Here is a 25,978-nt window from a genome sequence, read left to right on the forward strand (position 1 = left end):
CAAAACGTAGACTGTTTTACAAGGACCATCAAGGTTTAACAGTGAAAGCAGAATCCCAACACTTTTACCCGTGCCAGTGATGCACAGGAGCACATGTCAGAATTTCGTGACACGCACAGCCCACAAAACGGTCCCCATCCCTGCACATTTAATTCTCACTGCCCTCCCGTGGGCCAGTGGGCTCACAAACCCTCCAGACACGATTCCTGACAAGACCCCGGCACCAGCACCCAGGTGTGGAGGCCAAACAGCGAGCTTGGAGCCCACGGCAGCACCTGGGGCCTGCTGCATGAGGCCTGCCCGTGCCCTGCGGCGGGCACTCCTGGCAGCCACCAGGCCCTCTGCAGGCCCTGTGCCTCTCCCGAGGCCGAGGGCGAAGAAACAGGGCTTTGGCTTTGCTCTATTTCCTCGCCACAGCGAATGCCGCATGCAGCAGATGGGCGCGTTCCTCCCCACGGCTTGTTTGTGCCAGATACTCCACTCACAGTTTGTTCCCGGCTGCTTGCAGCTTGAGCCTTGTTTAGTGGCTCAGGGAAACGAGGGAACAAATGCACGGCTGCAGCGAGGGAAAGGGCCCGGCTTGTTAAAAGCACTGCATTTTAAAAATTTCACCGTACTGCGTACAGAAATCCTTTCTGAGGGTTTTTTTCTTTCCTTTATTAGGAGGAAAGGAACATAAGAAATTGTGTCTGCTTCCTTACTAACATCTCAGTTTTCCTACACTTGTCAGAGGTAAAAATCAGAACAAAATATCAATCCGAGATCCCAGTAAAAAGTTTTCCACAGCTTATGAAGATAATTGAGACTCTGAGTGGAAGTCCAAATACATTTCTTTTATATTTTTAACACTCTATGATTGCATACACAACCATCTTTGGATTCGCAGATTTAAAGCATGGCCTGAAACCTTTATGAATACGAAGCCCTCTACTATCCCGTGATGAAAATTTAATCACAGAGGCATTAAGCGACTCACCCTAGGCTTTGCAGTAAATTAGTGGCAGCTATAATAAAACCCCAGGGTCTTAATATCTGACTCCTGATCAGGCAATGTCTCTTATCCCATGATATTTGACAACCATTCCTGCAGAACACCAACTGCTGGTTAGTCATTTCCCTAGAAATGTAGGTTGCTGTCTCGCCACTGCACTAACTATACCAATGGCAAACTACTTATAGGATGACACTGAACAACTATAAAGACACTCTGGGAACTTTTTGGTAAATAAAAACCATTTTAGGAGAATCCAGCTATGATCAAGTCTAAGCCATTAATTACAGTGAAAAGTTTTAAAAGTTCTCAGGACTTGCCTTCTTTAAATTGAATATTCATACCTGCTATTCTCTATTGAATCATTCAATGACTCTCGTACTAAAATAATTTCTGAACAGGGTAATTAAAATATATGTGAACAGATAAGTAATAAGTCAAGAGACATTCTGACATCTAAGGTTTTAACAAAACATGACAACGCTCAACCTTGAGGAAAAAAATATGCATAAATAATGGCCAGCGTCACGTGGCGCTTCAAAACAGCAGAAGGCAGGCAAATCAGAGAGGGAAAACACGACTTGGCGCATTATGGAAGCTGAAGAAAGGTGCACACACACACACACCTTCCTACAGATGTGGGTGTTTTTATGAGTGGAACAAATTTATTCAAAGCTGAAAACTAGAGCGTTTAGAAGCTCACAATGACAAGTGCAGTAACATTAGGAGCTGTAGAGGCAGCATTTCAAAGCAGGAGCATTTATTCTAACTTCTGATGTTAACACCCACTCATTCTGACAACAGCAATCCAGAGGGCATAATGATGAGAAATTTATTTCTCTGCTTTTCGATATAGATTCAGACATTGTTATCAACCCGAACAGTACCAAAATGTAAAGGTAAAATTGTTGAAAAGCTTTGCAGTTTATGAGATACTAAACACAGCCTGCAGATGCTGCTGATCCGGGACCCAGTTCTAACCTCAGGCATACATTGTTATAAAACTCTAGAAGACAAAATTCATTGTTTTTTTCCCAATGGTTTGCAGTAATAGATTTCCAAGATATTCAGAGGTGTTTGTCACATTTTTATTTTAATTTGATCTTTGCAGCTAGAGTGTTACAGCCAGAGTCAGGCAATTCCTGAATCAATACACAGTTTTAAAAGTCAGATATTAGTCATATTTATAAAAACCTCCAGACACCATAGAATGAAAGGTTAGAACTGAAATATGTTTCATATAAAGCAAGATAACAATTTATGATCTTGTTTATGCATTTTAATATTTTTGTACTGTGAAAAACAATTAGAAGTATTAATTAGGAAAAATGTGTAGATCTATATAACATATAATACAATATAACAATAAAATATAATTAAAAACTGTACTGGTCTTCTACCCATAGGTTTGGTATCTTCAGTTTAAAATCACTTGAATACATTTGGATTAGAGGTTTGGGCATGAAGACGCAGAGGTAGATCTCTGCTGTTTTCAGCAGGGATAAACCACTAGACCTCTTTTTGTAGGTATGAGAGCCAGCTATTAAATAAACAGGACACTATCAATTAGAGAGATTTGTATATGAGTTGCTAAAAACCTGTGATTTCAGAATAATTTTTCCTCTTGAAATGTTTCAGTCACATGAGGAGTCAGAATGACATGAAAATAGATTTTTTTTTTTCATATAATTCAATAAGGAGACTAAAAGCACTGAGTTCATATATTTCACTATGTAAAATAAACTTAAATGTCCTAGACAGGCTTTCTACACCTAACACAAGTAAATTTAGATTAATTACCTAAGGCCTAGCAAGTGGCAAATTTATCAGATGATTTATGAGTTCAATAAGAGTTTGTGCAATTATTTTCAAAGCAATAAATCCGGTAGCTTCTAGGCTCCATGTCTTCCCATTTACCACATGCCTGTAACATAAGCTTGCCGAGCATTTCCCAGACACAAGCAGTCACACGAGCTCAAGCCAGGAACCCCTTGCCACTGAGGCCAGGGAGCAAACCCCAGTTTTACTGACGACTTCAGCGCATATCTTGTAAAAACCTGAGGATCAAAACCATTCCAGAGGCTCAGAGCAGTGAGGACAAGCTGTTCTATCTCAACAAATCAAATCCACACCCAGCCATTTCTGCATCCACCCCTAGACTCTTTGAGCTTCAGTAATAGAAATCTGAATCGTTATCTCAGGGTGTTGCAAGTTTATGGCCCAGACTGCTCTGGTATACGCGGATGGGCTGTCTCCAGGGCTCCTCCCAATGCTTTCTGAAGGAGCTACTTGCATACTTCAGCACAGGAGAAAATTAGTTTCAGGACTTTATTATTTTTTTCCCAATTTGGCAACCATCTCTTGCCACTTTTCCAAGCAAGCGGAAGAATATGATGTCTTCCCCTTCTTACTGCATCCTCAGGGAAGGCAGTATAGAAGCTGTGGCTGCTTCTTCCCATTTATGTCTACCACTATATTTTTCCTTCTATATGACAATCCTTGTCTATGCTATATTCGTCATTCAGTTTACATCTTCCCCTCTCCCTGCCTTTCAAACTGGGTCTTATTATCTCCTGTCTTCTCTTATTCTGGCCCCTCCCTCTCTCCACCCACACATCCATGCAATTACCCCTAAATTATACCGCCTCATGATCTCTACAGTCAAGCAGAGAGTAGAAGCAATGACCCAGTGATACAGGAGAAGGAATTTTCCCTCTTCCTGCCTGTTTACTAATCATCTCCTTCTCATTGATCCAAGCCATCTATCTTCTATTACACTTAGGATTACAGCCAGGATGGCGAACTTTTGAAATAGGATATGTCACTGGGACACAGTGATGCTGATAGCACTTGCTAATAACCATCAAGGCTCAGAAATTGCCTCTATGAATAATGTTGCAAGGTGCTAGAAATGACTCAGATTGCAGCGAACATACTACACATCCTGATTTCCAGTCCTTGCTGCGTTTCAAGCACTGGTTGTTTGGAAGTTCCACAAAATCCCTCCACTTACCCACACTGTAGAGTTTGTGAACTTTACTGAATTGGCCATATCCATAAATACTGTGGTAAGCTGCGCTGTCTCACATATAACTAAGGCACAACAGGACCCTTCTTATACACGTTTGTGAAGCTTTCAGATTTTTCAGTCACCAAAATGGATCAGGCAAGGAGACAGCCCAGCAGCACCTGATATTGGACCCAGGACAGGAAGCAGGAGATTTGGCTTCAGATTTTTTTCGCTCCCCGGCTCACATCTCTTTCGAGCTCTCTCAACAAAGAAGAAACTGCAGAACAGCCCTCCCAGCAGTGAAGCAAGGGGACTGCAGAGAAGCTCAAATACAAGATCAGATGAAATTAAGATGAAACAAAGTGTTTTTTTGTTTCTTTGTTTGTTTGTTTTCCTAATTCCTTTTCCTGAAACAATCGAACTGTTTGGCCGAAATTCTCCAGGTATGTCAGCAGGAAGCAATCACTCCTTGCACAGTGCGGTAAAACTTCTGCCCAAGAGAACATCCAGGCTGAATTACAAATGGTGAAAACTGGTTTTTGTTATGGGAAGCACAGGTAATTGTAACCGAGAATTGTCCTTAAAGTATCACAGTTCTAAACCACTCTGGCTTTGATGTGTAAGTTATGATAAAAGGCTTCACATGTACAAAATCATCAATCAGAAAATCAAATAAGCTCCCCTTGACTTTGTTCTGCGAGCTAAGAATGCACTGATGAGAGGCAAACAACAGACTTCTGGAAGCTCCATGTACCAGCAAGGCTTAGAAGTGCAGCAGCAGCTCCGTGCTGGAGAGCAAGGCTGAGCTGCTACCCCCAGGAAGTGGGGGATCCACTGCCACAGCTGCCCCAGTAATTTAAACAAACAAACACTCTTGCCAATAAACAGCTCTAACACAGTCAACACCGACAGCAGATTATATTTTTTGCAGCACTGTTTAACTACCCTGCACTTTTTTCAATACTGCATCAGTAGTGAAGAGCCTCAGAGTATTTCTGGGTTTAGGAAATGGATCTGTGTCGTTTATTTGCCTCATGAATATAATCCAGCAGCTTCTACAATGACTTTCGTTGTTCCAAAAGCCTAAATATAATGCTCATACATGATACCAGACACGTATCAATCCTAATGGTAAAATCTCAAGAGACGTAACTCTCATCTGGAGCTGCCTTTTCCCCATGTACACACAGAAATCCCTGCCATGTGTTCACTCTCTGCATTTACATTTTAGGGTAATATTGAAGCAGATGCTTAGTCTGGAAAATGAAGACTCCCACTGAAAGTAGGTCATGATAATTACAAAAAGAAAGATCCCCGTGCTGAATTGTTTTACGGGAAATCTCAAAACAAGAATGGGTTCGAGATTCTGTTCTGTAAAACAACACATTTTTTAAATACCTTAAACGAAAATATTATCCTTTGTAGTGAGCTCTGCTGCAGGTGGCTTAGGATGCAACCACACAGGAAGCAATATTACGCATGTGCCCCTAATCCTGCACTGAATCAAAGCTTCCGTGTAATAGTCTTTTATCTGCTGGTGGTTTCATGAGAAATAAACTGTCCACTGAACCAGTGTTTTCTGTCAAAAAACTATTTGCTACTCATTCTGCCAGAAGTGTTTTTAAACAGAGAGCACAACTCAACTCTTTTTTTCCCATCTACCACAGGCATAAGCATTACTTCCAAAGTGTTTTACCAATTTATGTAATAACGAAGCCACTACATATTAAACCTATTACATATTTGTGGTCATCATTTTTAGCCTTGGAGTGCTAAAATTAAAATTCTTACTCCTGAAAGCAAAAAAAAAAAAAAGTAATTTCTGTATTAGATCCAAGCATCTATTTCTAGCTTCATTAACGGAATACAAATGCTGCCTTACACAGAATGCTGCAGCAGAATTATAATTGTGTTAATTGCAGCCAGCATATTTCCAAAGCCACTGTTTACAAATTCAGACATTACTCTCTTGATTGGTTCAGTCTTAATCGTAATAATGAAATAAATAGCACAGTAAATACAGCTTGTACTCTACCTTAGTTTTAACGGTCATTGAAAAATTTAAGTATTTCTTAGATTTCAAGATAATTCAAGTGCAAAAGTCTCTTCACTTTAATATTGAGCTAACTTCTCTCTTTGAGATTTAAAAGAACATTGAAAATAATAGTAATAAAAAAAAGACAAGGGGACAGATTAACCTGAACACTTGTAGAAAAAAAAAATAGTAATGAGAAAGATAAAAAACAGAAATGCAAAAGGAAGTTTCTACAGCTAATAGAAGACTTGTTATATAACAAAAAAAAAAAAAAAACAAACCTAGTACAAGCTCAGGTGAATACAACTGTAGTGCAATTCTAGTGCATATAACAAGGAGATATATGCAAGCGAAGAATTTAATCTTCCTTAATCTTCTCATGCGGTATGATTAATCACCCCCCTGTGGACTTTGGAAGACAGTTATAAAGATAACAAGAGAAACAGTATAAAAGTACTGCACTACACAATAAAAAGCAATTCACATTCAGGGCTGTTTTAAGATAACCACAGAAAGCTTTTGGTTTAGAGGCAACACAGAATACACCTTTGTAGCTAGCATACTTTAGACGTAAGCACAGTAAATGAAGAATGCAGCTGACTGATGATTACATCTTTAGTATTAAGGCACCCAGTGACTTCCAAACAGCAACTTTCATTTGGAACCAAATCTGCAATATCACCATGGTACCTATCTCCTATTTAAACCAGTGCAGGAGAAAGTATCTTACTGATTTTCTGAGCACGGGCCCTACTGTCTACCATAAGGTAGGTACCATTTCTTCTTAAAAATGGCTCCTGCGTTTTTGGACATTTCTGCTTCACAGGATGAAAAAAATCCCTTATCATTTGATTCTAAACATATAATTTTCTCACAAATAAAATTAATCTTTCAAATATGTTTCAGTGACTCATAAGTTGTTACATATTCTTTGTGGCAAGTGCTTGTTATTAGCAATAACATATTATCTTGGCAAGGATATGCCTTGCCTTGCCTTGCCTTTGCCTTACCCTTGCCTTGCATCATACTATATATCATCATGCCATATATAAAAAAGCATTGCTGCCAAAACACCTCAAACAACAGCAGTAGATACACTATCCTGAAGAAGCTCAAAAACAGAAACCAACGGCATAAACTAATGGGAAAAAAATCTGATTTCTAGTTGTAAACATCTCAGCTACAGCAGACAAAATTTTTTGCCCATGATTTTAGATATCCTCACTACATTTTACTGAATGGTAAATTAAAAAACAAAGTCAATAAATCCGTTATTGCAGATATTACACAATACTCTCAACGGGACACGGAGAACCACTGTGATACATCCATCAGCTGTAGCCCTTCATTTACAAACAACAAGTTTTTCACACAGCACCAAAAGAGGTAAATTCACATCCTGGTAATACGAAGCTTAGAGCAAATCTTACCAGGGTGAAAATGCTGTGTGAAAAACAAACAAAAACAAGCAGAAAACAGAATACTCCTAGTAATTAAACTTGGAACTTAAACACTATCCTAGGTTTTCCACACAAAACTGCATTATTACTTGTGTAAATATTCTCCACGATTACACAGCCTGCTTCTACAGGAGCACAATTCAGCCCAGAAGACCAAATACTTTTACTAAATAATGTCACGTAAACTAACTTGCCACAGCAAATGCTGGCCAGTCACTCAGTAATTTTCCTCTTACTGCTACTAGTTTGGCTGATGCCAATGGAGCACAAAAACGCTGCATCTCACATGAGCTGGGCTGCCTTTGCTGGTCACCAGGTGCCCACATAGCTGCTTACCTCACTGCCTTGCCTCAGCAGAATGGGGCAGAAAACGTGATGGAGAAAGCCTCGTAGGTTGAGATAAAGATGAGGAGATCACTCACCACTTCCTGTCATGGGTAAAGCAGACTGGGGTGGAGGAAGATTACTTTATTGTCAATTAATAACAAAATAGGACAATGAAAACAAACAAACAAACAAAACCCCTACATACCTTCCACCCCCCCTTCTTCTTCATGGACTCAAATTCAGTCTCAATTTTCTTCTACAATCTCCAGACCCCAAAGGGTACAGGAGAACCAGGGCTGTGGTCAATCCCTCACTTCCCCTCCACCTCTCCTTCATGGTCACTCTCTGCCCCTGCTCCCTGTGGGGTCCCTCCCATGGGATGCCGTGCTTCCCCAACTGATCTTGTGGGGGCTGCCCACAGGCAGCTGCTCTCCAAGAACTGCTCTCACATGGCTCCACAACACGGGGTCCATCCCCCAGGAGCAAACTGTTCCAGCACGGGTCCCCCACGGGTGGGCAGCAGCTCCCCCCAGACCCCCTGCTCCTGCATGGGCTCCTCTCCACGGGCTGCAGCTCCGGCCCGGGGCCTGCTCCTGCGGGGGCTCTCCATGGGCCGCAGCCTCCTCCAGGCCACATCCACCTGCTCCACCGGGGGCTCCTCCACCCATGGGGGGGCTGCAGCGTGGAGATCTGCTCCATGTGGGACCCATGGGCTGCAGGGGGACAGCCTGCTCCACCAGGGGCCTCTCCACAGGCCGCAGGGGAACTGCTGCTGCGTGCCTGGAGCACCTCCTGCCCTCCTGCTGCACTGACCCTGGGGGCTGCAGGGCTGGTTTTCTCTCCATTTTCTCACTCCTCTCTCCCAGCTGTCACACGTCATTTTTTACCCTTTTACCTAAAACCAGATCTTTTCATTTCTAGCACTGAATTTTGAAACATGACCACTTCACAGGAAAACGCATCATGAAAAAACATTTTTTATTTATGTTTTCAGAAATCATCATCTGAGTCATTATCCTCAATTTTTTGTAGTGGCCGCTTAACACCGATTATTAAATCAATACTGAGAAGCTCTGCAACACAATGAAGAACTGAAATTACTAACTGGTATTTGCAATACACTGACTCCAAGCCTTTCTCATTCACAGGCAGGGGCTGATTTTTCCTGAGGGCATTTGTAATGTTGAGATAAAATTTGGCAAAGCTGTTCCCTTCTGTGGTCCCATATAAAGACTTTGGAATAATTAACAAAGCATCAGCAACTACGCTGGATATGACAGTTACCGCTGACTGCTGAAGCTGCTTTGCGTAGTACTGAATATAATAATGTAACAAGATTTCAAAGTAACCTCCTACTGGCAAAACTGACCCTGCTTCTATGATGGAGCTGGAATATTTCTGAGCAGTACTTACACAACCCTCTTCAGGTTTGAATGGAATTCTACCACAGCTACCTTTCTCTAGATCTTTACCGACATCTAGGCTTTCATACACGGTAACTGTGTTAGTGTTGTCTGTTGTTAATACAGCAGTACTGTAATTCTTATGATGGTCCACCAGTAAATCACTTTCACAGCCCTTGTGCATTTCACCTGAACACTCGCATTTTGCATGTGGTTCTTGTGCATCTCTCGAAGAGCCAGCCCCTTTGCAGGGAACGCTTAACTCTTCGCTGTGTGAGGCAGGATTTGAGGGTGTCTGCAAAGCTGTTTGCATACCTGCTGGATTTTCACTTCCCTTTAGAGCAGAGTCTACAATTTGTGTCTCTGTTTCACCACTGTGTGTTTTCAGCTGATGTTCAGAAACCTGATTCCTGTTACAATAAATATTTTCTGTTGTAAATTGTTTCTGAGTAGCTGAAGAATGCCTGCTACAGACATCTGAGGCACCATTCTGGCTTTCACCTTTGGACCCCCATTCCTCCCTCCCATCAACTGTTTTAAACAGCTGTTGTAGCATCGTGAACGCCCCCTGTATGGCAGCAGCGTGTTGCTCATTAACACCATCCACCGGCCCACAAAGCACGAGGCAATGAGGCTGAAAGGCACATGTGCTGCTGGCAAAGCCGATGTGAACGTATCTGTTGGAGCCCAGCAGCAAGGGCCGACAAAACGTCGCCACTGCAGTGTCTGTGATTTCACCACACCCGTGATCACCAGAAGGCGAGTAGGGCGAGACTCCCGTGAGCTCACGGATAAGGTCAACTTCTTCCGAGGAGAGGCACTCCACCAGGGACACGCCGTGCAGCTTCGCGTAGTAGACAACGGCGTCGTGCTGCTTCACGCTCGACAGCAGCAGCTTTATGTTGCTGCTCCGCAAGCGCTTCACCACAGCTTCCGTCCTGGCCTCGCACCAGCGCCGGGCAGCCTCATACTGACCCTCGGAGCCCACAACGAGCTCGACGCCGGCTGCAGAGAGGGCAGCGTGCAGGGGCTCGCTGACCAGCACGGCCCCCACGGCCCCGCTGCTGGGGCTGTAGGCGGCGAAGTCCCTGCGGAGGAGGACCCCGGGCAGCACGGTGGAGCCCTGGAGGGGCAGCCCGGGCACGGCGGCGTGCAGCGCCCCGAAATGGCGGCCGAGGAGGCGCAGGGCGGGCGGGCTGCGGGCGGCGCAGCGGGCGAGGAACTCGCAGCACAGGCGGGCGAAGCGCGGCCGCTCGCCCGGCCCGACCCTGCCGCGCAGGTAGGCGTCCAGCAGCGCCTCCAGGGCCGCCAGGTCTACCCGCCGCTCCGCCTCGCCCCCGGGGAAGGTGGACAGCAGGTGGCGGCGCAGCCCCAGCGCGGCGGCCGGCTCCAGCACCGTCCTCTGGAAGTCGGGCAGCGCCCGCCCGGCCCCGCCGGCCGCCCGCAGGCCCCGCAGCAGGGCGGCCAGCAGCAGCACGAACGTCTTGGCTCCGTCCCCCGTCGCGCCTCGGTGCCGGCAGGCGGCGGCCGCCATCGCCCTGCGGGCACGCAGAGCCGGTCAGCGCCCGCCGCCCGCCCCCGCTCCCTCCCCTCCGCCCTTCCCCGTCCCCCCGCGGTACCTGGCCGTCGGCGGCTGCAGGCAGAGCGCCTCCAGCAGGCGCCGCCCGTCCCTGGTGAGCAGCGGCCGCCCGTCGGGCCGCAGCACCAGCGCCCGCCCGCCCCGCGGCCCCAGCGCGCCGCGCACCGCGCCCGCCATGGCCGCCGCCTCCTCCGCCAGCCGCCCCGCGGCCGCCACCGCCATGGCCGCGGGGGGTGCGGGGCGCATGCGCGGCGACATGGCGGCATCCGCCCGCCTCACGCAGCGGTTGCGGTCCTGAGGGGCTGGGAGCCCGCCGCGGCGAGAAAAGAGACAGAGAATGGAGTTTCTGTGTTTATTTCACTACGCGAGGGAAGCCGGTTCTCAAACACACAAGCCTTGACAAAAGGGGGGCGTTAGGTATGGCACAAAGTCGACAAACCGTACACCCGCGTCTCGGAACAGCGCGAAGTCCGTCAAGAAGGCACTGTTGACAGTACTCGAGTATCTGCGACATTCTCAGTGGTTTCAGGAAAACCCTTCAAAAAGGGTCATTAAAATGTACAGAGGGGCAGAATCCTTGCGATACGTCACTTACATAAACGGTGGGGAAATAACAGCCTTTAAGAAAATAGACTACACGTCGAATCCAAAGTCTGTTTCATAAACACCAGTCCGGCAAATAAAATAAAACAAATCCCAAAGGCACAGGAGGGCAACAAACAAATAATAATAAAAAAGAAACCACCATCATCGTATTTGAAAGGTAGACCTATAAAAGAATTTCTTTACAAGATTAAACTGGAGGCAAAAACCCCAGGCTATGCCCTCAGTAAGTAATGTCACCTACTTCAAAGTAATCGACATGTGAAATGCAAGGAACGTCACCTGCTGCTGAAACTGCTACTTGCTATGTTTCACATGGCTTATTTACTCTTTTTAACCTTAGGTCATCCGTACCTAACTAGGCAATCTGTACCTAAATGGCAAATTAAAGGCTTAGAGTGCGTTTGAAAACAAAACAGAACAAAACCACATGGCAACAAAGTCTGAAATACTTCCTGTACAAGAAACAACAACAACAAAAAAACAACATTTGTAAATCAAATGTGGAAACAAGTGCTGTTTTAAACTTTAAAAACCAGTAGGAGGCTACAGCCCTCAAAAATCTGCAAACTGTACAGTCAAGGTAGCAACTCTGTGTAGAGCTCAGTGTTAAGTACATAATATTCAAGATCAGCCACACGTCATGGTTAAATGGTGATTCTCTAGCAGTGGTGATGTGCTAGAGAAAAGGCTTCGTGCACCAGGCCTGTGACCAGCTGTACTGTAAGAGTCAGGCAAGAAATTGCTTTCTTTGTTCTACTCACATAAGGGAACATCATACAAAACCCTACCAAATGCTAGATTTCAATGTACTTTTTAGAATTTAAGAAATCTGACCATACCGTCAAGCAGAAGTCTGCGGTTTCAATTGTAAAAAGTTTCATCATGTCCTTTACCTTCCTGGACCATGATGAAAAACACTTTCACAATAGAAGTAACCTCTAAAAAGTAAGTTGAAAAGAAAAATAAGCATAGGCATTTTGTTTCGCTCTGTTCAAGTTTTTCTTGTCTTGAGCCACGCATGAATTTCAGATATGGAGCATTTGTTTAGTCTGATGCTGTCTGATACCGTACAGCCTGCCAGCTAGCTGTGTCAAATCCACATTAACTACCATGCAGTTCATGTAGAAATACATCCAGTCTGTGTTAATAACTGATCTTGAATAGACACGATTAAAATCAACATAGAAGGGCAGAAGGACATTTCTATTTACAAGGCAGATAAAAAGCTTTTAACTATCATTCAGGAGTTTCAGCACCACAAACTTAGCTGAGATATTTTAGCAGATTGAAGTTATTGCCCCAATTCTGATTTATTTTTTACCTCGCTCATTTCCTCTTATATTAGCCCCGTGTACAGAGGGACCTGACTTGGATTGTAAGACAGGTGAAGCTTTGACATTTGACCACTATAGTGAATGGTCAAATTTCATCCTGAGAAGATTACAATAATACTATAATATTAGTAGTTTGCCATTTTATATATGGCAAACAACTTCAGTTTCTGTTAGAGAGCTAACTTAGGGATTGTTTCTTTTTATTAAAAAACAAAACAAAACAAAACAAACACCAGAAAACGTAACAGTGAGGGACTTTCTACATTCACAAATTCTGTCTCATCAGTTGTAGACATAATAGAGTCCCCATGCCTGAAAAAGACTTAAGAACTAGCATTTCTAACATGAAGCTATAAGAAATAAGCTGAAGTCGACTGCTTAAGCAAAGAACTTTTACATCACTGAGGCCCAGAGAAGGGGAAAGGTAAAACAAGGTGAGGTGCTGTGAAGATGTCAGCTGCAGGAATGTAAGAGCTTGAATGACAAACAGCAGTAAATAGTATTTTCACCAAATACTGGACAAGACTGATGCAGAACAGAATATGACATCGCTTGGAGACTCAGTAAGGCTGTCCATAGCAAAGGGATCGACAGGACATGCCAAAAAAGCCAAAAATGACCTCTGAACTTTCCACTGTGCAGGATGGATTTGATTTCTGACAGGATCCACTGAAAACAAACCTGGTTGCATTTTGCGTTGTGCCTCCCATCCTCCCATTGTCTCATCTGGGTAGCTGAAAGTAGCTTTACAATACTACAGCTCCTTTCTGACTTTATACAAAGGTGGAAAGGCTTGACTTGTGTAAGGAAATCACCAGATAAACACTGGCACTGATTTTTTTTGGATGAAATTTTACAAGTTCTATACATGCATACAGTTCTTCAAATGAAATGTTGCAAACCCTGCTTCTAAACTGAAACTTAAGCTGCACATAAATGTGTATGGCTCAGCTTAATGAACAGGTGCATCGGGGTGTTCAGTTAGCAGATACTGTAGGAAGGACAAATCTAACAAGCAGTGTTTCCCTATCGTTTGTTCCGACGTGTGTTGTTAGCTGTCCCACAGTTCCTGAGGCTGGTTCCCTTGTAAACACACACTTCTCATTTGCAAGTGAGATGTTAGTGGCCAAATTCTGTTCTACACAGTCTTTCCTTTGGGAAGCTCAGCTCCTGCTACATATTATGCATAACTTTGCATCTTCACATTTTGTTTCAAAAATAAGAGAGTCCTGGCATCAGCAGTCTGTCTTCTTACTGTGATATGGCGATACACGAACGTAAATTCAGAGCTGTTCATTTATCAAGGCTTAAAAAACATAGCCTAAGTCCTCAACATGTGCAATTCATGAATATGAGCGGACAGTTACCTTTCCAGGTGCTGCACTAGTAGAAATGTGCTCTGTACAGGAGATGCAGGAATGTAATTATGAAAAGTCTGAAGTTTTAAAACTACAGAATTAAAACAGCTGGTTTATAAGCCACTACAGTTATTCAGGATAAAAACCGTCATACCTCCAGAACAAATTAAGGACATTAAATTTCACAATTCCCAGAAACTTCAGCTTTTTACTCAACAGTTCCTAACATTCATGACCTTTGTATAGTAACATATTTGTTTGACCTTAAAGAAAAGTTTACTTCCAAACATCCAACACCATTTACAAAAAATGTTGGTACGCATGGCCGCTTTTAAAGTCACTTCGTTACAAAAATAGTAAGTTGAAATGTAACAAAGTCTGCTTGTTTATTACTCTACCATACCAGGAATCATGTCCTATCTACAGTGCCTGACCTCTGAATTTTCAATTTGATCTATTCCGTGGTGAAGATTCATCAGTACAGCGTGTGACGTGATATAAAACACAAGGCTGATGTTGTATGTCTGTGAGACAGAGGCACAAACCAGGAGCAAGAGTGTACTGGCACTTACACAATTCTTACTTCAACTGGGTAGACGGAAGGATGATTCTGAACCATGGACTCTGAGGCAAAAGTTCTGTAAGTTGTTGCTACAGGGCTCTTTTAAATAATATTGCATCATTTAAAGTCCAGCTTAAATATGGTCCCCAGTAACTGATCATTCCAGTTCCAAAAGGCCCTTGTTCGCACTTCCTATTTGAACAAGAAATTAATGATAAGCTGTAGCAGAACCAGGAGTAAAATGAAGATATAGTGCTTCAGCTGCAGAAACTGGTTGTCCACAGTCGGTGAATTAGAAGTGACTCGATTTCGTAGAGCCATAATGTCCCTGTAAGATACAGAATAATATCTTGTAAATTACTATCTAGACATTTTGGCATTTCTAGTATTTTAAGGCTCTCTACAGACCACAAACTGTGAGGAAAACTATGAAATACTGATGAGTAACTGACACTTGGGAAGAAGTGTAGTCGAACTACTTTTCCTACTCTTTCAATGACATCAAGGCTCTAAAGCAGAAAGATAGATACACACCAGCCTCCCCCCCAAAAAACCAGAGTAATAGTATTCTCTAAACCACTTTAAAGCAGTTTATTCAGTATTACCTCTTAATGTCTTCTTGTGTTTCCTTTATAGATTCAATGGCACTCTGCAGTTCACCAAGATCCGCCCCTTTTTTCCTTATTCTTGTATTATGCTTCATGAGTTGTGCTAGAAAAATACAGAAGACAGATGTAATTCCCAGAATAAGTCCTTAGTCCAAAACTGAACAAATTAACAAGGACAAACTAAACGCTTTGCAAAAACCAGGAGGAAGCTTTCTAATCAAGTTTCTAGTGAAAACTAAAGCTTTATCCTAAAGTCCTGTATAGCACAGGGCAGCAAGTTAAGCGTTAGAAATATCTTACAACTCTCACTGTACTGTTAAATTTCTGCAAGCATTCTCAACAACAAAAAATCTGTCTCTATCAACATACTGATCTACAAATTGAAACAATTCACCTTGTTTTAAGAAAGAAAAGAGCTTACAAACGCAATTTGTTTTCCAGATACTAAATACGTGCAGCACTGAAGCCTGCCTTATACTACATATTGATATTTAAGAGGACAGGAAAGGCAATTAAGACCAAAAGCAGCCATTCTGCTGCTTTTGTTTTTCTAGAACGTGCTTCGTACTGAAGTGTTATCTAAAGCACATATTATTTTGTAATACAAACATCTTGAAATAAGAAGAGTACGTGTGACTACAGAACGCTGTTTAACTGTCAGATAAATGTATTATATTTGTACAAAAACGTATTTTTTCCTACCTTCACTTCCAGAGGAATCCTGATTATCAGGCTCAGGGGATGAGAAACCACACTCCCCCTTTTTCTGGCTGGTTGGTTTTCGCTTGATTTTTGGAACACTAACCTACAATTAAGCTTATGAATTATTTCCAGAGAACCAGAACTGTAGCAAAAGCAGCACATTCAGACAGCAATAGTTAAAAGCACAATATCTTACAGAAGTCAAAGCTAAGATTGTTGATAGAAACACAACCTGAAGTTTGTGCATCTTTCTGTTTAAGGGAAAGGTTGTATTAAACTGTCGAGTTCAAGTTTGCATTATTTCATATCCCTACCCAATTAAGTCATCCCTACCACTCAGGATGCATCACAGAAGTGAAAGACTATGGACCAGATAAATTACATTTTGGGATGGTAAAAATAATATTTTCTAACCCTCCCAATGCTCTGAGGACGTTCATAGACATCATGCAATATATCCGAGCACTTGTATATATTGTGTGAATCTTTCTGTACTTGTTAACAAAACTGCTACATACCATTGGTGTCCGGTGCCGAACTTTTGTTTGGATTGTGCCATCTTTTTCAAACTGGATCATATCATTCAAAGGGTCCCATGGCCTGGTACTAGACAAGGTGAATACAAATGATTAATACCACAGCAGTTTAAATGAGAAATATTTTCTTGCTCAGAAACTAGTCAGTACGTATAGGTTAATGATCCTTTTCCCTAAGCAGTGTTAAGAATACAAACCGTCGTATTAACCAACCATATTATTATGAAATCATCTGGCCAGAGCTATGTACTTGTCAACATGGAGAGGTTTTCTGCATAATGTAGTTATTATTCTAGAACTACAGGGAAATGAGGGGATTTTTTTTATTATTATTACTTTGGGCTGCTTTTTTTGCCTTTTTTTCTTCCTTTTAAAAGAGCAAGGTAAAGCAGTGGATACTGTATATTATTGGCTTCCATAATAACTCTAACACTTTTGTTTTTGTGTTTGCCAGTATGCTTAGGAAGAAGAGATTAAGACTCAGTCACCCCTCTGACTGCTTACATTCCAAAGTGGCTAATGGTAATCAACACCAGCCAAGAGGCAGCACTGAGCTACATACAGTTTGCTTGTTCAGATTGTTAAGAATGTTTTTCCAGGTGCAGGTAGATATAAAAGGAAAAAAAAAATATCCAGGAAAAGACAGAGCTCATTGGAGAATGACAAGTAGCCAAAGGCAAAGACAGACATCCTCACTGAGCACAGCCTTTCCAGGACAGAAACTGCAAGTCAGCTGCATGGAGATCATTCTGATGCACAGCTTCAGCAACTGCAAATTAAACATGGATTTACTTTCATCTCTTCCTGTATGCCTTTTAAAACATTTGCATCTGTTTCAGATGTCGTAAACATACACCTGCATTTACATCTCAGCTTAAGTTGGCTTGAGTTAAATGTCACCTAAAGTTAACTGGGTAAGAACAAGGCATTCCTCTCCCAAAGGTCTTTCAAATCTGCAATCCAGATACCTATATCCCTAATCCTGGCTTCTAATTCAGGTATCTTAAATTCCACAGCTCACTGAACACATCTTCACAGTGAGAGTTAAAGACTCTGCTCTCTATATGGACCAGGTGGTGAGTTGGCCTCAGATGCAGAAAAAGAGTCAGAAATTTATTCCAGAGACAGCTGACAGCACAGACTGCTTTCTAGCACATTCTAACACTTCTGTGGCACGTACTTGAACCACAAGGCCACAAGGAGACAAGAAATATGCACAATGCATCCCAAAGCACCGTGCCCTAGAAAATTCTAGAATATAGCACGAACGTGTAGAGGCACATAACCAAAAAATAAAAATAAAATAATAATAAATAAAAAACAACAACACAGAAAAGCACATTGCAGTGATTACATGAAACATATTTTCCTGATTTAGCAATCACTGTCTTTTCAGCATTATTTATTAATGCCCTCTCTTTGGTGAAGTTCAGCCCAAATTCAGCCAAAAAATTATGGATCCTGGTTGAAGCATATTACTAGGAATATTGAGTAGCACTGCATATTTGTCGAGTTTAAACTCAGATAACTCCGAGTTGTTGTGCTCCCAGACACATAGCAAGAGCTTCAGAGGCACTACCCAGCGTTTCAGTAGCAGTTTTGGTATAAGCATTCCAGCACTCACTCAGCGTATTTATAGTGCCATTCTCCTGTGACTGAATCCTGATCGAACAGCTTGCATGTCCACTCTTCACCCTTAACTTTCCTCTCTCTGGCACTCCTTCTCTGAGCTTCTTCCAGAACATATTTCTCTTGAGTAGCTTCTGTTTGGTCTTTATTATTTATTGCTTTAGTCACTTGCTGCCAAAGCCTGACAAATAAGGAATACAACGAGTTACAATCTGTTTATAATAAGTGATTGAAAACACTTCCCTAATTATAGGCTAAGTGACGGGATCAACCTCTAAAGAAGACATTACTGTATTGTAATATACATTTTATCTACATTTCCAACAAGACCTTCTATGATTGTAAGACTTATAAATAATAAACTTTTAGTATTTAACACTATTGCTTTCTTGTTTAACAGCTCAGTATCAACAAATACATGAAGGAAGGAAAACAACTGCTACTGGCTGTTTTTTGTAATTTGGAGAAGACAATGAGTTCTATTTTGTAAAAAACAGTTGTAAGTGCTTCCGAAGTGAACTTACTTCTCTGACTCAAAGTCATCTTGCTCTTCGAACTTCACGGTGTATCTAGGTAACCTACGCTGCTTGACATCAGACGTTGGGTTCCAGAATGTCTCCGACACATCTGTTTTCTTGTCCCTAATAGTAACTTCACTGTCCTGTAACAGATCGAGTTCGGTTACCTTCACTGTAGTAATCTCAAATAGTGTCAAAATAATACAAACAGAAGGAATAATCAACTATTTTTTCCAACAGAATTTCTTTTGTTTCAGATGCATGCAGTTAAAAGTAATTACATATGCTAGTTACAAAATTTAATTTCTGCACTCTGCGCTGGCTCTACCTTGGAATAGGTACACAATGGAACCATTAACCATGTCCAACAGTGGCACCATTGTCATCTCACCAGAACTAAAATTTAAAAATTTCATGCTGATGCCGTAACAATTCTTCGTAGTATTAACACTTATATTAAAACATTTTACAAGTTGAAAAGTATTTTCATCAGGAACTACTCAAACATACTCAACTTTTCCACCTGTAAGGGCTGCAATTAACAGTACATTGAATCTGAGGTCATTGCTGAGAACCGGTTAACTATAAAAAGGTATTTTCAATGCAAGTGGCATATAATCAACGTTTTTTTTTTTTTTTTTTTAATTTAGTTACAAAAAAAATAATACCTAAGTGTTATTTTCACTTGCCAGACTTTACACAGCACTATCACTCACTACTTACCCAGTGACCTTCCAAAATAGCCAGAACTTCTTTGCCAAGCTTTATTTTCCCTGATATTTGATTAACACTGTCATTGTTACCTAAAAACGGCTGCAAAACAAAACGAAATGCCTCCTGTTTATTTTAATAGCAAATTACTGGCATACATGTTGAGTGTTAAGGAACAAAGTGATTTAAGCAATCTGATGTAAACAGCCCTGATTGCTTTCAATATCACAACCTCTGTCAAATAATCCCAGAAATAAATTGTTCTCTCTGTATTTTCTCAAAAGCTTTGCTGAACAAAAGCATATGAATAGTCTAAGAAATCTGTAAAGAAAAGGGCAAATAATGCAGAAAACAGCGACGTGATGATATCTTGGAGGAAATTGTCATTTGCTATACAAATCTCACCACTTTGCCAAGGACTCTTTGTTACTAGAGATTAACTCTGAAAAAAAAAAAAAAAAGAGCAACAAGAAAAAATGATTGCCGGGAATTTTCTTCAGCCTTTATTATAGTCTGCACATGTATCCTGTGCGTGGCTGAGGCAAAACTTCCATTAATACAACCTCCTAACTTTTAAATTTCCTCTATAATCTCAGCCGAATACAGTTTTCCTCTCCATATGCGCATTTCTCTTTAATGGCTATTTGCTTAACTTTGAATCAGTTTCTGCCTCAAAGATGGCAAACATATTTTTCAGAAGCTCAAGCTATTTACATGTAGTTGAGAAACCTTTGTTTAGCCTTTACAACTGGGTGGGTGCTTCTATACAGCAAACAGAGCTACCAAAAATAGTGCACATATCTCCTCCTTAATGCTGGGCATTAGGCTGATCCTAGCATTAGCAAAAACCCTTGCACCACCTTTGTTTAAAGTTTTATTCAGGGTGGAAGAAGGGAACCTGAGTTTGAGCTCTCCAGATTAAAAAGACCCTGAACGTTTTCAGAGAACTAAACATCTTCATGAAATATTCACAAGACATAAAAAACTGAGCTGCTGATCAGTTCCTGTGCAAGGTGCTCCCCTGCTCTTGCACACTTTCCCAGACACACACAGATGCCACTGCTGGAAATGAGACCAACTGTTGCTTCCTCCTGCCCCTGCCCTAGCCAAGTTGTTCTTCAGTTTCATAGCAGTATGTTAGCACTGTGACAAAAGTGTCCTTATGACAAGAGGTTAAGGCAGAGCTGTAAGTTTCAGTCAAGACCTTTGGACACAGAAGAGTACACTAAATAAACAGATAACAATATACTTCCCTTTTTAAATTTAATCACTATTTGCTAGATACACATAGCTAGATACATGGCAATTAATGAGAATTCTTCAGTTTCCAGAGAAGACAATTCCATATTAAAGAAAAGGAAATGAGACTCTATTATCAAGCCAAGCCTTAGATATAAATATATTTAATATTCTAACACTTATTCTCATGCCCACTCGCAGCGTTCACTGACCTTGAGTTTGAATTCAATTGTTGCACTGTAGCCTGTTTTTTCACAGGTGATATTGACCGTTCCCCCAAGCTCTAAGGTCATTGTGCCATACAGAATTCCTGCAAGAAAAAGCCAACATGTAAATTTCTAACCGGACAAGATAAAAATTAGTTCTTTGGGCCCAATTCCTAGAGTGGGATTCCCCTGCAATCCCACATTTGAAACACTGAGTACATTTTACATACAACAGATGTTTATTCAAGCATGTGCACGCTGAAAAAACATTCTCCCTTCCTGCACGTTCTTCCACCTTTCTCCCTCTCTGTCAGCATTACTAGTCAAATTCGTTCTTCTTCCTGTTTGGTTTGATTTGATTTGATGCATGTAAGGTGCTTTTTACCTGTTACGCATTATTTTCTCACCAAAACCATACAAAAAAAGAATCCGATAATGTTAAAACATCCACAAAAAATACAAAAAAAAGCCTACCAAAATAATGTCAAGTTACATAATTCTGCAAACTCATTCACCATACATCTCTAAGAAATCTTAGAGTTGCTGATTCTGGCTTCTGAAAAACAAATTGTGGCAGAGAATGTGAAAGAAGAATACCCAGCAATGCTGCAGTGTATTTTGTACAACTACTAACCTTCCAGAAAGGAACTACTATTTCCCAACAGCAAAACTAAAGACAAATGGTCACGTTTTGCACTCAAATCACACAGTGAGGTGTAGATACTACAGACTTTTCTAATAGGAAAATATTGGAGAAACTCAAAACTATTATTTAAAAAAGAAAGCAACTCAAACAGTAAATTCTCATGTCATGACAGACAGCTATATATGCTCTTGGTATTTATGAAAAAAAATCCATTTCTATGCCAAAAATAGATGATTGCTTAAACAACATTTTTCTCACAATGAAGTATGTGGAAGCATAGAACGACCAACGTTGCCCGGGTTTAGAAGATTCTTCTAAGATGACAAGCTCGAATCTGACACGGTAATAGAATTTATAATAATAAACTATTGATAATGATAGACTTCTGTTCTCACAACTTTGCCATGTAGAGAATGAAAAAACCAGTACCTTTACAATGAGCATATGGCATAGTCATTACATAATCCTCTCCCCTGTTTAGGAATGTTAGCCGTCCTTCTCCATCTAGTATGGCAGATAATGAATTCCCTGAAATTCAAACAGAGAAACCCATTTCACACCCTGCAAGACAACAGTCAACATTTCCTAATAACTGAGCAACAGAATTAAGAACATCAGTATATTTAGCATTGCAATATATGCTGTCTGGTGAAGCCACCATAATATACAACATTACCAAGTAAAAATTAAAATACTGTAAAGTAGAAATTAAAATTCTAAAGACCAGTAGTAAAAACTTTGTAAGACAAGTATAATACAATAATCAAAACCCTGATTCTTCCAAAAGTCTCCCTTCATCTACATGACAGAACTCATTTGCACTGCTTTTATACTCCTCAGTAAGAGTACAACCAAAAAAAAACCAACCACCAACCAAACCAAACAACCCCCCCATTACTTACCATAGAATTTCGATTTGGCCAGAATGCTACCACTAAGGCAAAAACCATCTTTGCGGTTGCTAACATAGAAGGCAGATATTGGAGGATGATGGGATACCTGTTGAAAAAAAAACACATTTGAGAAAACAACAGGCAATGTAATATAAACCTTGAGCTAATAAAGACAGAACGCAAAATTCAAGTTGCACGTAATAGAATACAATTAATATATGAGACGTGACTGTAATCTTACAGATCAGTATCAATCAAACATTTAGTGAATTTCAAGAATTAAGAAAACTACCTGACTTATACTAGAGGAAGACAACAGAAATGGTAGAACCACCTTTCTCTCTGTCTAAGAACTATGCTCATCAGGAGAGCTTTTAGGATACTATGCATCCATATAAATACCGCCACATCATTTGTCTAGCACAAAAAGGTCTGACACATTTATTTTTCTTAAAAACGTTTGTGCTGGTTATATCAGCTACCTGTTCTGCAATGTAAAATGTCTTGCTATTCGTCCTGGGATGAATCCACATGCAGCGGAAAGTCTCACCAAGTATAGGATTGTACGGCTTTTTTAATCCCTAAACAGAAAGAGAACAGACAGTAACTATACAATGCAGGTAGGGAACTCACAGAACAATTTACCAGTCTGTCACTGAAGATTTAAAAAAAAAAAAAAAAAAGAAAAAAAAAGCATAATACATCTGCTAAAGCACATTGTACTTGATTTTGGTATTTGAATATTATGCTCAGTTATTCTATTCATCAAACTAAGGAAACTAGCACAGAAATCCGTGTATCTGCTAAGCCATTCCAGGCCAGAATTTAAGCAAACAGAGTTTAAGAATTGTTGCAGAATTAATGTAGACATTGTCCCTGAAGTTGGGTAGTAAGCAGTCTTATCTTTCAGTACTATTTCCTGCCAACATAATTGTAAAGAGTATTTAGTATACAGCTATTTCCACTATAGTGCAAATATTACCCCTCCAACCACACCATGCTATCACTGAAGAACACAGAAATGGCTCAACTTTATGCCAAAATGTCCACGGACAAAGGTCCATGATGCATTTGCACAAATGAGGACTTAACCTTGCTTTTTAAAAAAATGTGTAACAATATAATTAAACAAAAACTCCAGCACATCCCCAAGCCCTCAAACTAGAGACAACCTCTAAAGACAAAATAATATGTGAAAAAACACCTTTGGTTTTTTGTAGAATCCGGACAGATACCACTTCACTACTTTTTTCATGCGGTTGTAAGCATTCTCTTCAAGAGCAGCTCTACAAAACAGACGAAGAACAAATCAAATATCGGTATTGTTTAAATTATAACACTATTTAATTTATTAGCTTTAATAATAATCTAATTTGTTATAACAATATTTAATTTATTAGCTTGCTTTAAACAGGTAAATAAATTCTAAATCTTAATGGAATTTAACAATTTATAAAAAAAAAGGCTAACTGATACTGATGTACCACTATAAATATGCATTCCAGAGAAAGGAAAGGAAAAAATAATAACAATTTTGAAAATTCTTCCAGTCAATCTCCAAAACAGCAATGTTTGCAACACAATTAATATTAAATTACTAAGAGGGAACAGACTTCAAAATGTACCATATAAGCTCTTAGGCCATTAATTTTCAGAACAGAAGGGCATTTGACAATTGATCAGGCAAGCATTCAGACTAAGCAGTCCATGACATTATGTAAGTAGACCACACCAAGCAACAAAGACTTTGGTATCTCACTGGTCTCTCATTTGAGCTTAAACAAAAAAAAAGAAAACCAGAAAGAGGATTGACTCACTCGGAGAGGAAGTCTGCATGGTAGTAGTAATCAGACAGCTTGTCAAGGAAAGAACGAGGTTCCAAGATAAACGTAGGCAGTACAACCTTGGACAAGTCCATTCCTGGACGGACTTGCTTCAGCAATGTCCAGATCAGACTTTTGTTTTCTTCTGACACTACTTCTGTCTGAGCAGCCTCCCCCGCCTAGGATGAATGAAAAACTGCTTACAGAACGGACAATTAAAATAATCCTCCAAGAGACAGGTCAGTCAATACATTCTAAGGATGCAGTAAGAATGGAAAACATACTCAAAATGAAATGCTCGGAGAAGTAGAAAAAACAAGTTGCTATAAATATACTTCAGACGCATATTTAATGCAGGATGCTAGATTTACTATTCAGCATGAAAATCTGCATTTGTTTTATCAGCCCTGAAACAGAAAAAAATGAGGTATTGTTCAAAAATATCTCCCTTAGCCTTTTCCTAGACATCAACTACGTTTTTCTGTGTGTCCTGGTTTCAGTTAGAACAGAATTAATTTTCTTCCTAGTAGCTGGTGGAATGCTGTGTTTTGGCTTAGGATGAGAAGAGTGCTGATAACACCCCGATGTTTTAATTGTTGCAGAGCAGTGCTTATACCAAGCCAAGGACATCTCAGCCTTTTGCTCTGTCCTGCCAACAGGCAGGCTGGGGGTGCAGTAAGAGCTGGGAGGGGACAGACCCAGGACAGGTGACCCAAACTAGCCAAAGGGGTATTCCATACCATCTGACGTCATGCTAAACAATATATAGGGGTGGCTAGCCGGGGGGAGGGGGCCGGACTGCTCGGGGTTAAGCTGGGCATCGGTCAGCGGGTGGTGAGCAATTGCATTGTGCATCACTTGTTTGTACATATTATTATTACTTTCCTATTATCACCATTGTAACATTATTATTATTATTATTTTGTTATTATTATTTTCCTGTCTTATTAAACTGTCTTTTATCTCAACTCACGGGCTTCACTTTCCATTTCTCTCCCCCGTCCCAGAGAGGGAGGGGGGAGGGTGAGCGAACGGCTGCGTGGTGTTTAGCTGCCAGCCGGGTTAAACCACGACACTGTGTTCTCACACAAGGGATTTATATAGCAAAGGACTGTTCATTCTGTCATCTTTTCCCCACTGTAGAAGTTGTTATATTTATGCTTTTCACTACCTTGACCAGTCAAAAGTATCAGCAGTTTTCCTCAAAGAAAACCACTGCTTAGGGGTAAGTAAGCATAAACAGCAGCCACACAGGGATACGCTCTTTTTTCCCCAAGGAGATATTCTTCCTTACAGTCTCTGAAATGTAAAAACAAGGGCTGTAGGAAAAACACCTCTCTTTCCAGAACAGTTCTAAAAATGCATATAACAAGAATTCATTGTCAACTTGAACTCCTCAGCTTTTCCTAAACCATTGCTTTTCCTAGAAACAATACCGGAAAGCAACAAAGCACAAAGTTTATACATCCGGTAGATATACCCACACGCGTGTGTGTGTGTGTATATAATATATAAAACGAGGATTATGTAATAACTCATACTTAGCACTTGAGAAAAGGAGAGAGGTTTTAAATAAATTCATCTCAATTTCTTCTTCAATTTTTAGTACCTTTATAGCAAGTAAAACATTCAAATCCCTCTCACATTTGGCTGTGTAGGTGTGTAAGACTATCTGCAGAAGTGGAACAGAAACTTTGGGCATCACAATAGAATGCAAGGGGAACATCAAAAACACAGCAAGCCTTCCACTGAATTCTGTAAACTCCATAGCTGCTTAACTTCCCTCTTGCAGTAAAAAAAAT

At 40.9% G+C, this 25,978-nt stretch overlaps 2 protein-coding genes across 10 annotated transcripts in view; both read right to left on the minus strand.

Moving 5' to 3' along the window:
* Positions 1-8,784: 8,784 nt before the first annotated feature.
* BBS10 (Bardet-Biedl syndrome 10) lies at positions 8,785-11,063 on the minus strand. Its single transcript, XM_032207547.1, has 2 exons — positions 10,846-11,063; positions 8,785-10,764 (listed from the first exon to the last, which is right to left on the minus strand). Exons 1-2 carry the CDS (start codon positions 11,061-11,063, stop codon positions 8,814-8,816), a joined length of 2,169 nt encoding a protein of 722 aa, XP_032063438.1. The 3' UTR covers positions 8,785-8,813.
* An 80-nt stretch (positions 11,064-11,143) lies between these two features.
* The window catches only part of OSBPL8 (oxysterol binding protein like 8), an 89,255-nt gene continuing 74,420 nt past the window's right edge, over positions 11,144-25,978 (minus strand). For all 9 annotated transcript variants that reach the window (XM_032207542.1, XM_032207545.1, XM_032207544.1 and 6 more), the window contains 13 exons: positions 24,171-24,355; positions 23,558-23,639; positions 22,836-22,934; positions 22,363-22,459; positions 21,890-21,988; positions 20,821-20,918; positions 19,382-19,471; positions 18,665-18,801; positions 18,136-18,321; positions 16,494-16,581; positions 15,976-16,078; positions 15,271-15,376; positions 11,144-14,993 (listed from right to left, as the gene is read on the minus strand). In XM_032207542.1, the coding sequence (XP_032063433.1) occupies positions 14,858-14,993; positions 15,271-15,376; positions 15,976-16,078; positions 16,494-16,581; positions 18,136-18,321; positions 18,665-18,801; positions 19,382-19,471; positions 20,821-20,918; positions 21,890-21,988; positions 22,363-22,459; positions 22,836-22,934; positions 23,558-23,639; positions 24,171-24,355 (1,506 nt within the window). In that variant the 3' untranslated portion in view covers positions 11,144-14,857. The remainder of the gene's footprint in view (positions 14,994-15,270; positions 15,377-15,975; positions 16,079-16,493; positions 16,582-18,135; positions 18,322-18,664; positions 18,802-19,381; positions 19,472-20,820; positions 20,919-21,889; positions 21,989-22,362; positions 22,460-22,835; positions 22,935-23,557; positions 23,640-24,170; positions 24,356-25,978) is intronic.

This window comes from Aythya fuligula, chromosome 1 (assembly GCF_009819795.1).
Source record: "Aythya fuligula isolate bAytFul2 chromosome 1, bAytFul2.pri, whole genome shotgun sequence".
In the NCBI taxonomy this organism is placed as follows: domain Eukaryota; kingdom Metazoa; phylum Chordata; class Aves; order Anseriformes; family Anatidae; genus Aythya; species Aythya fuligula.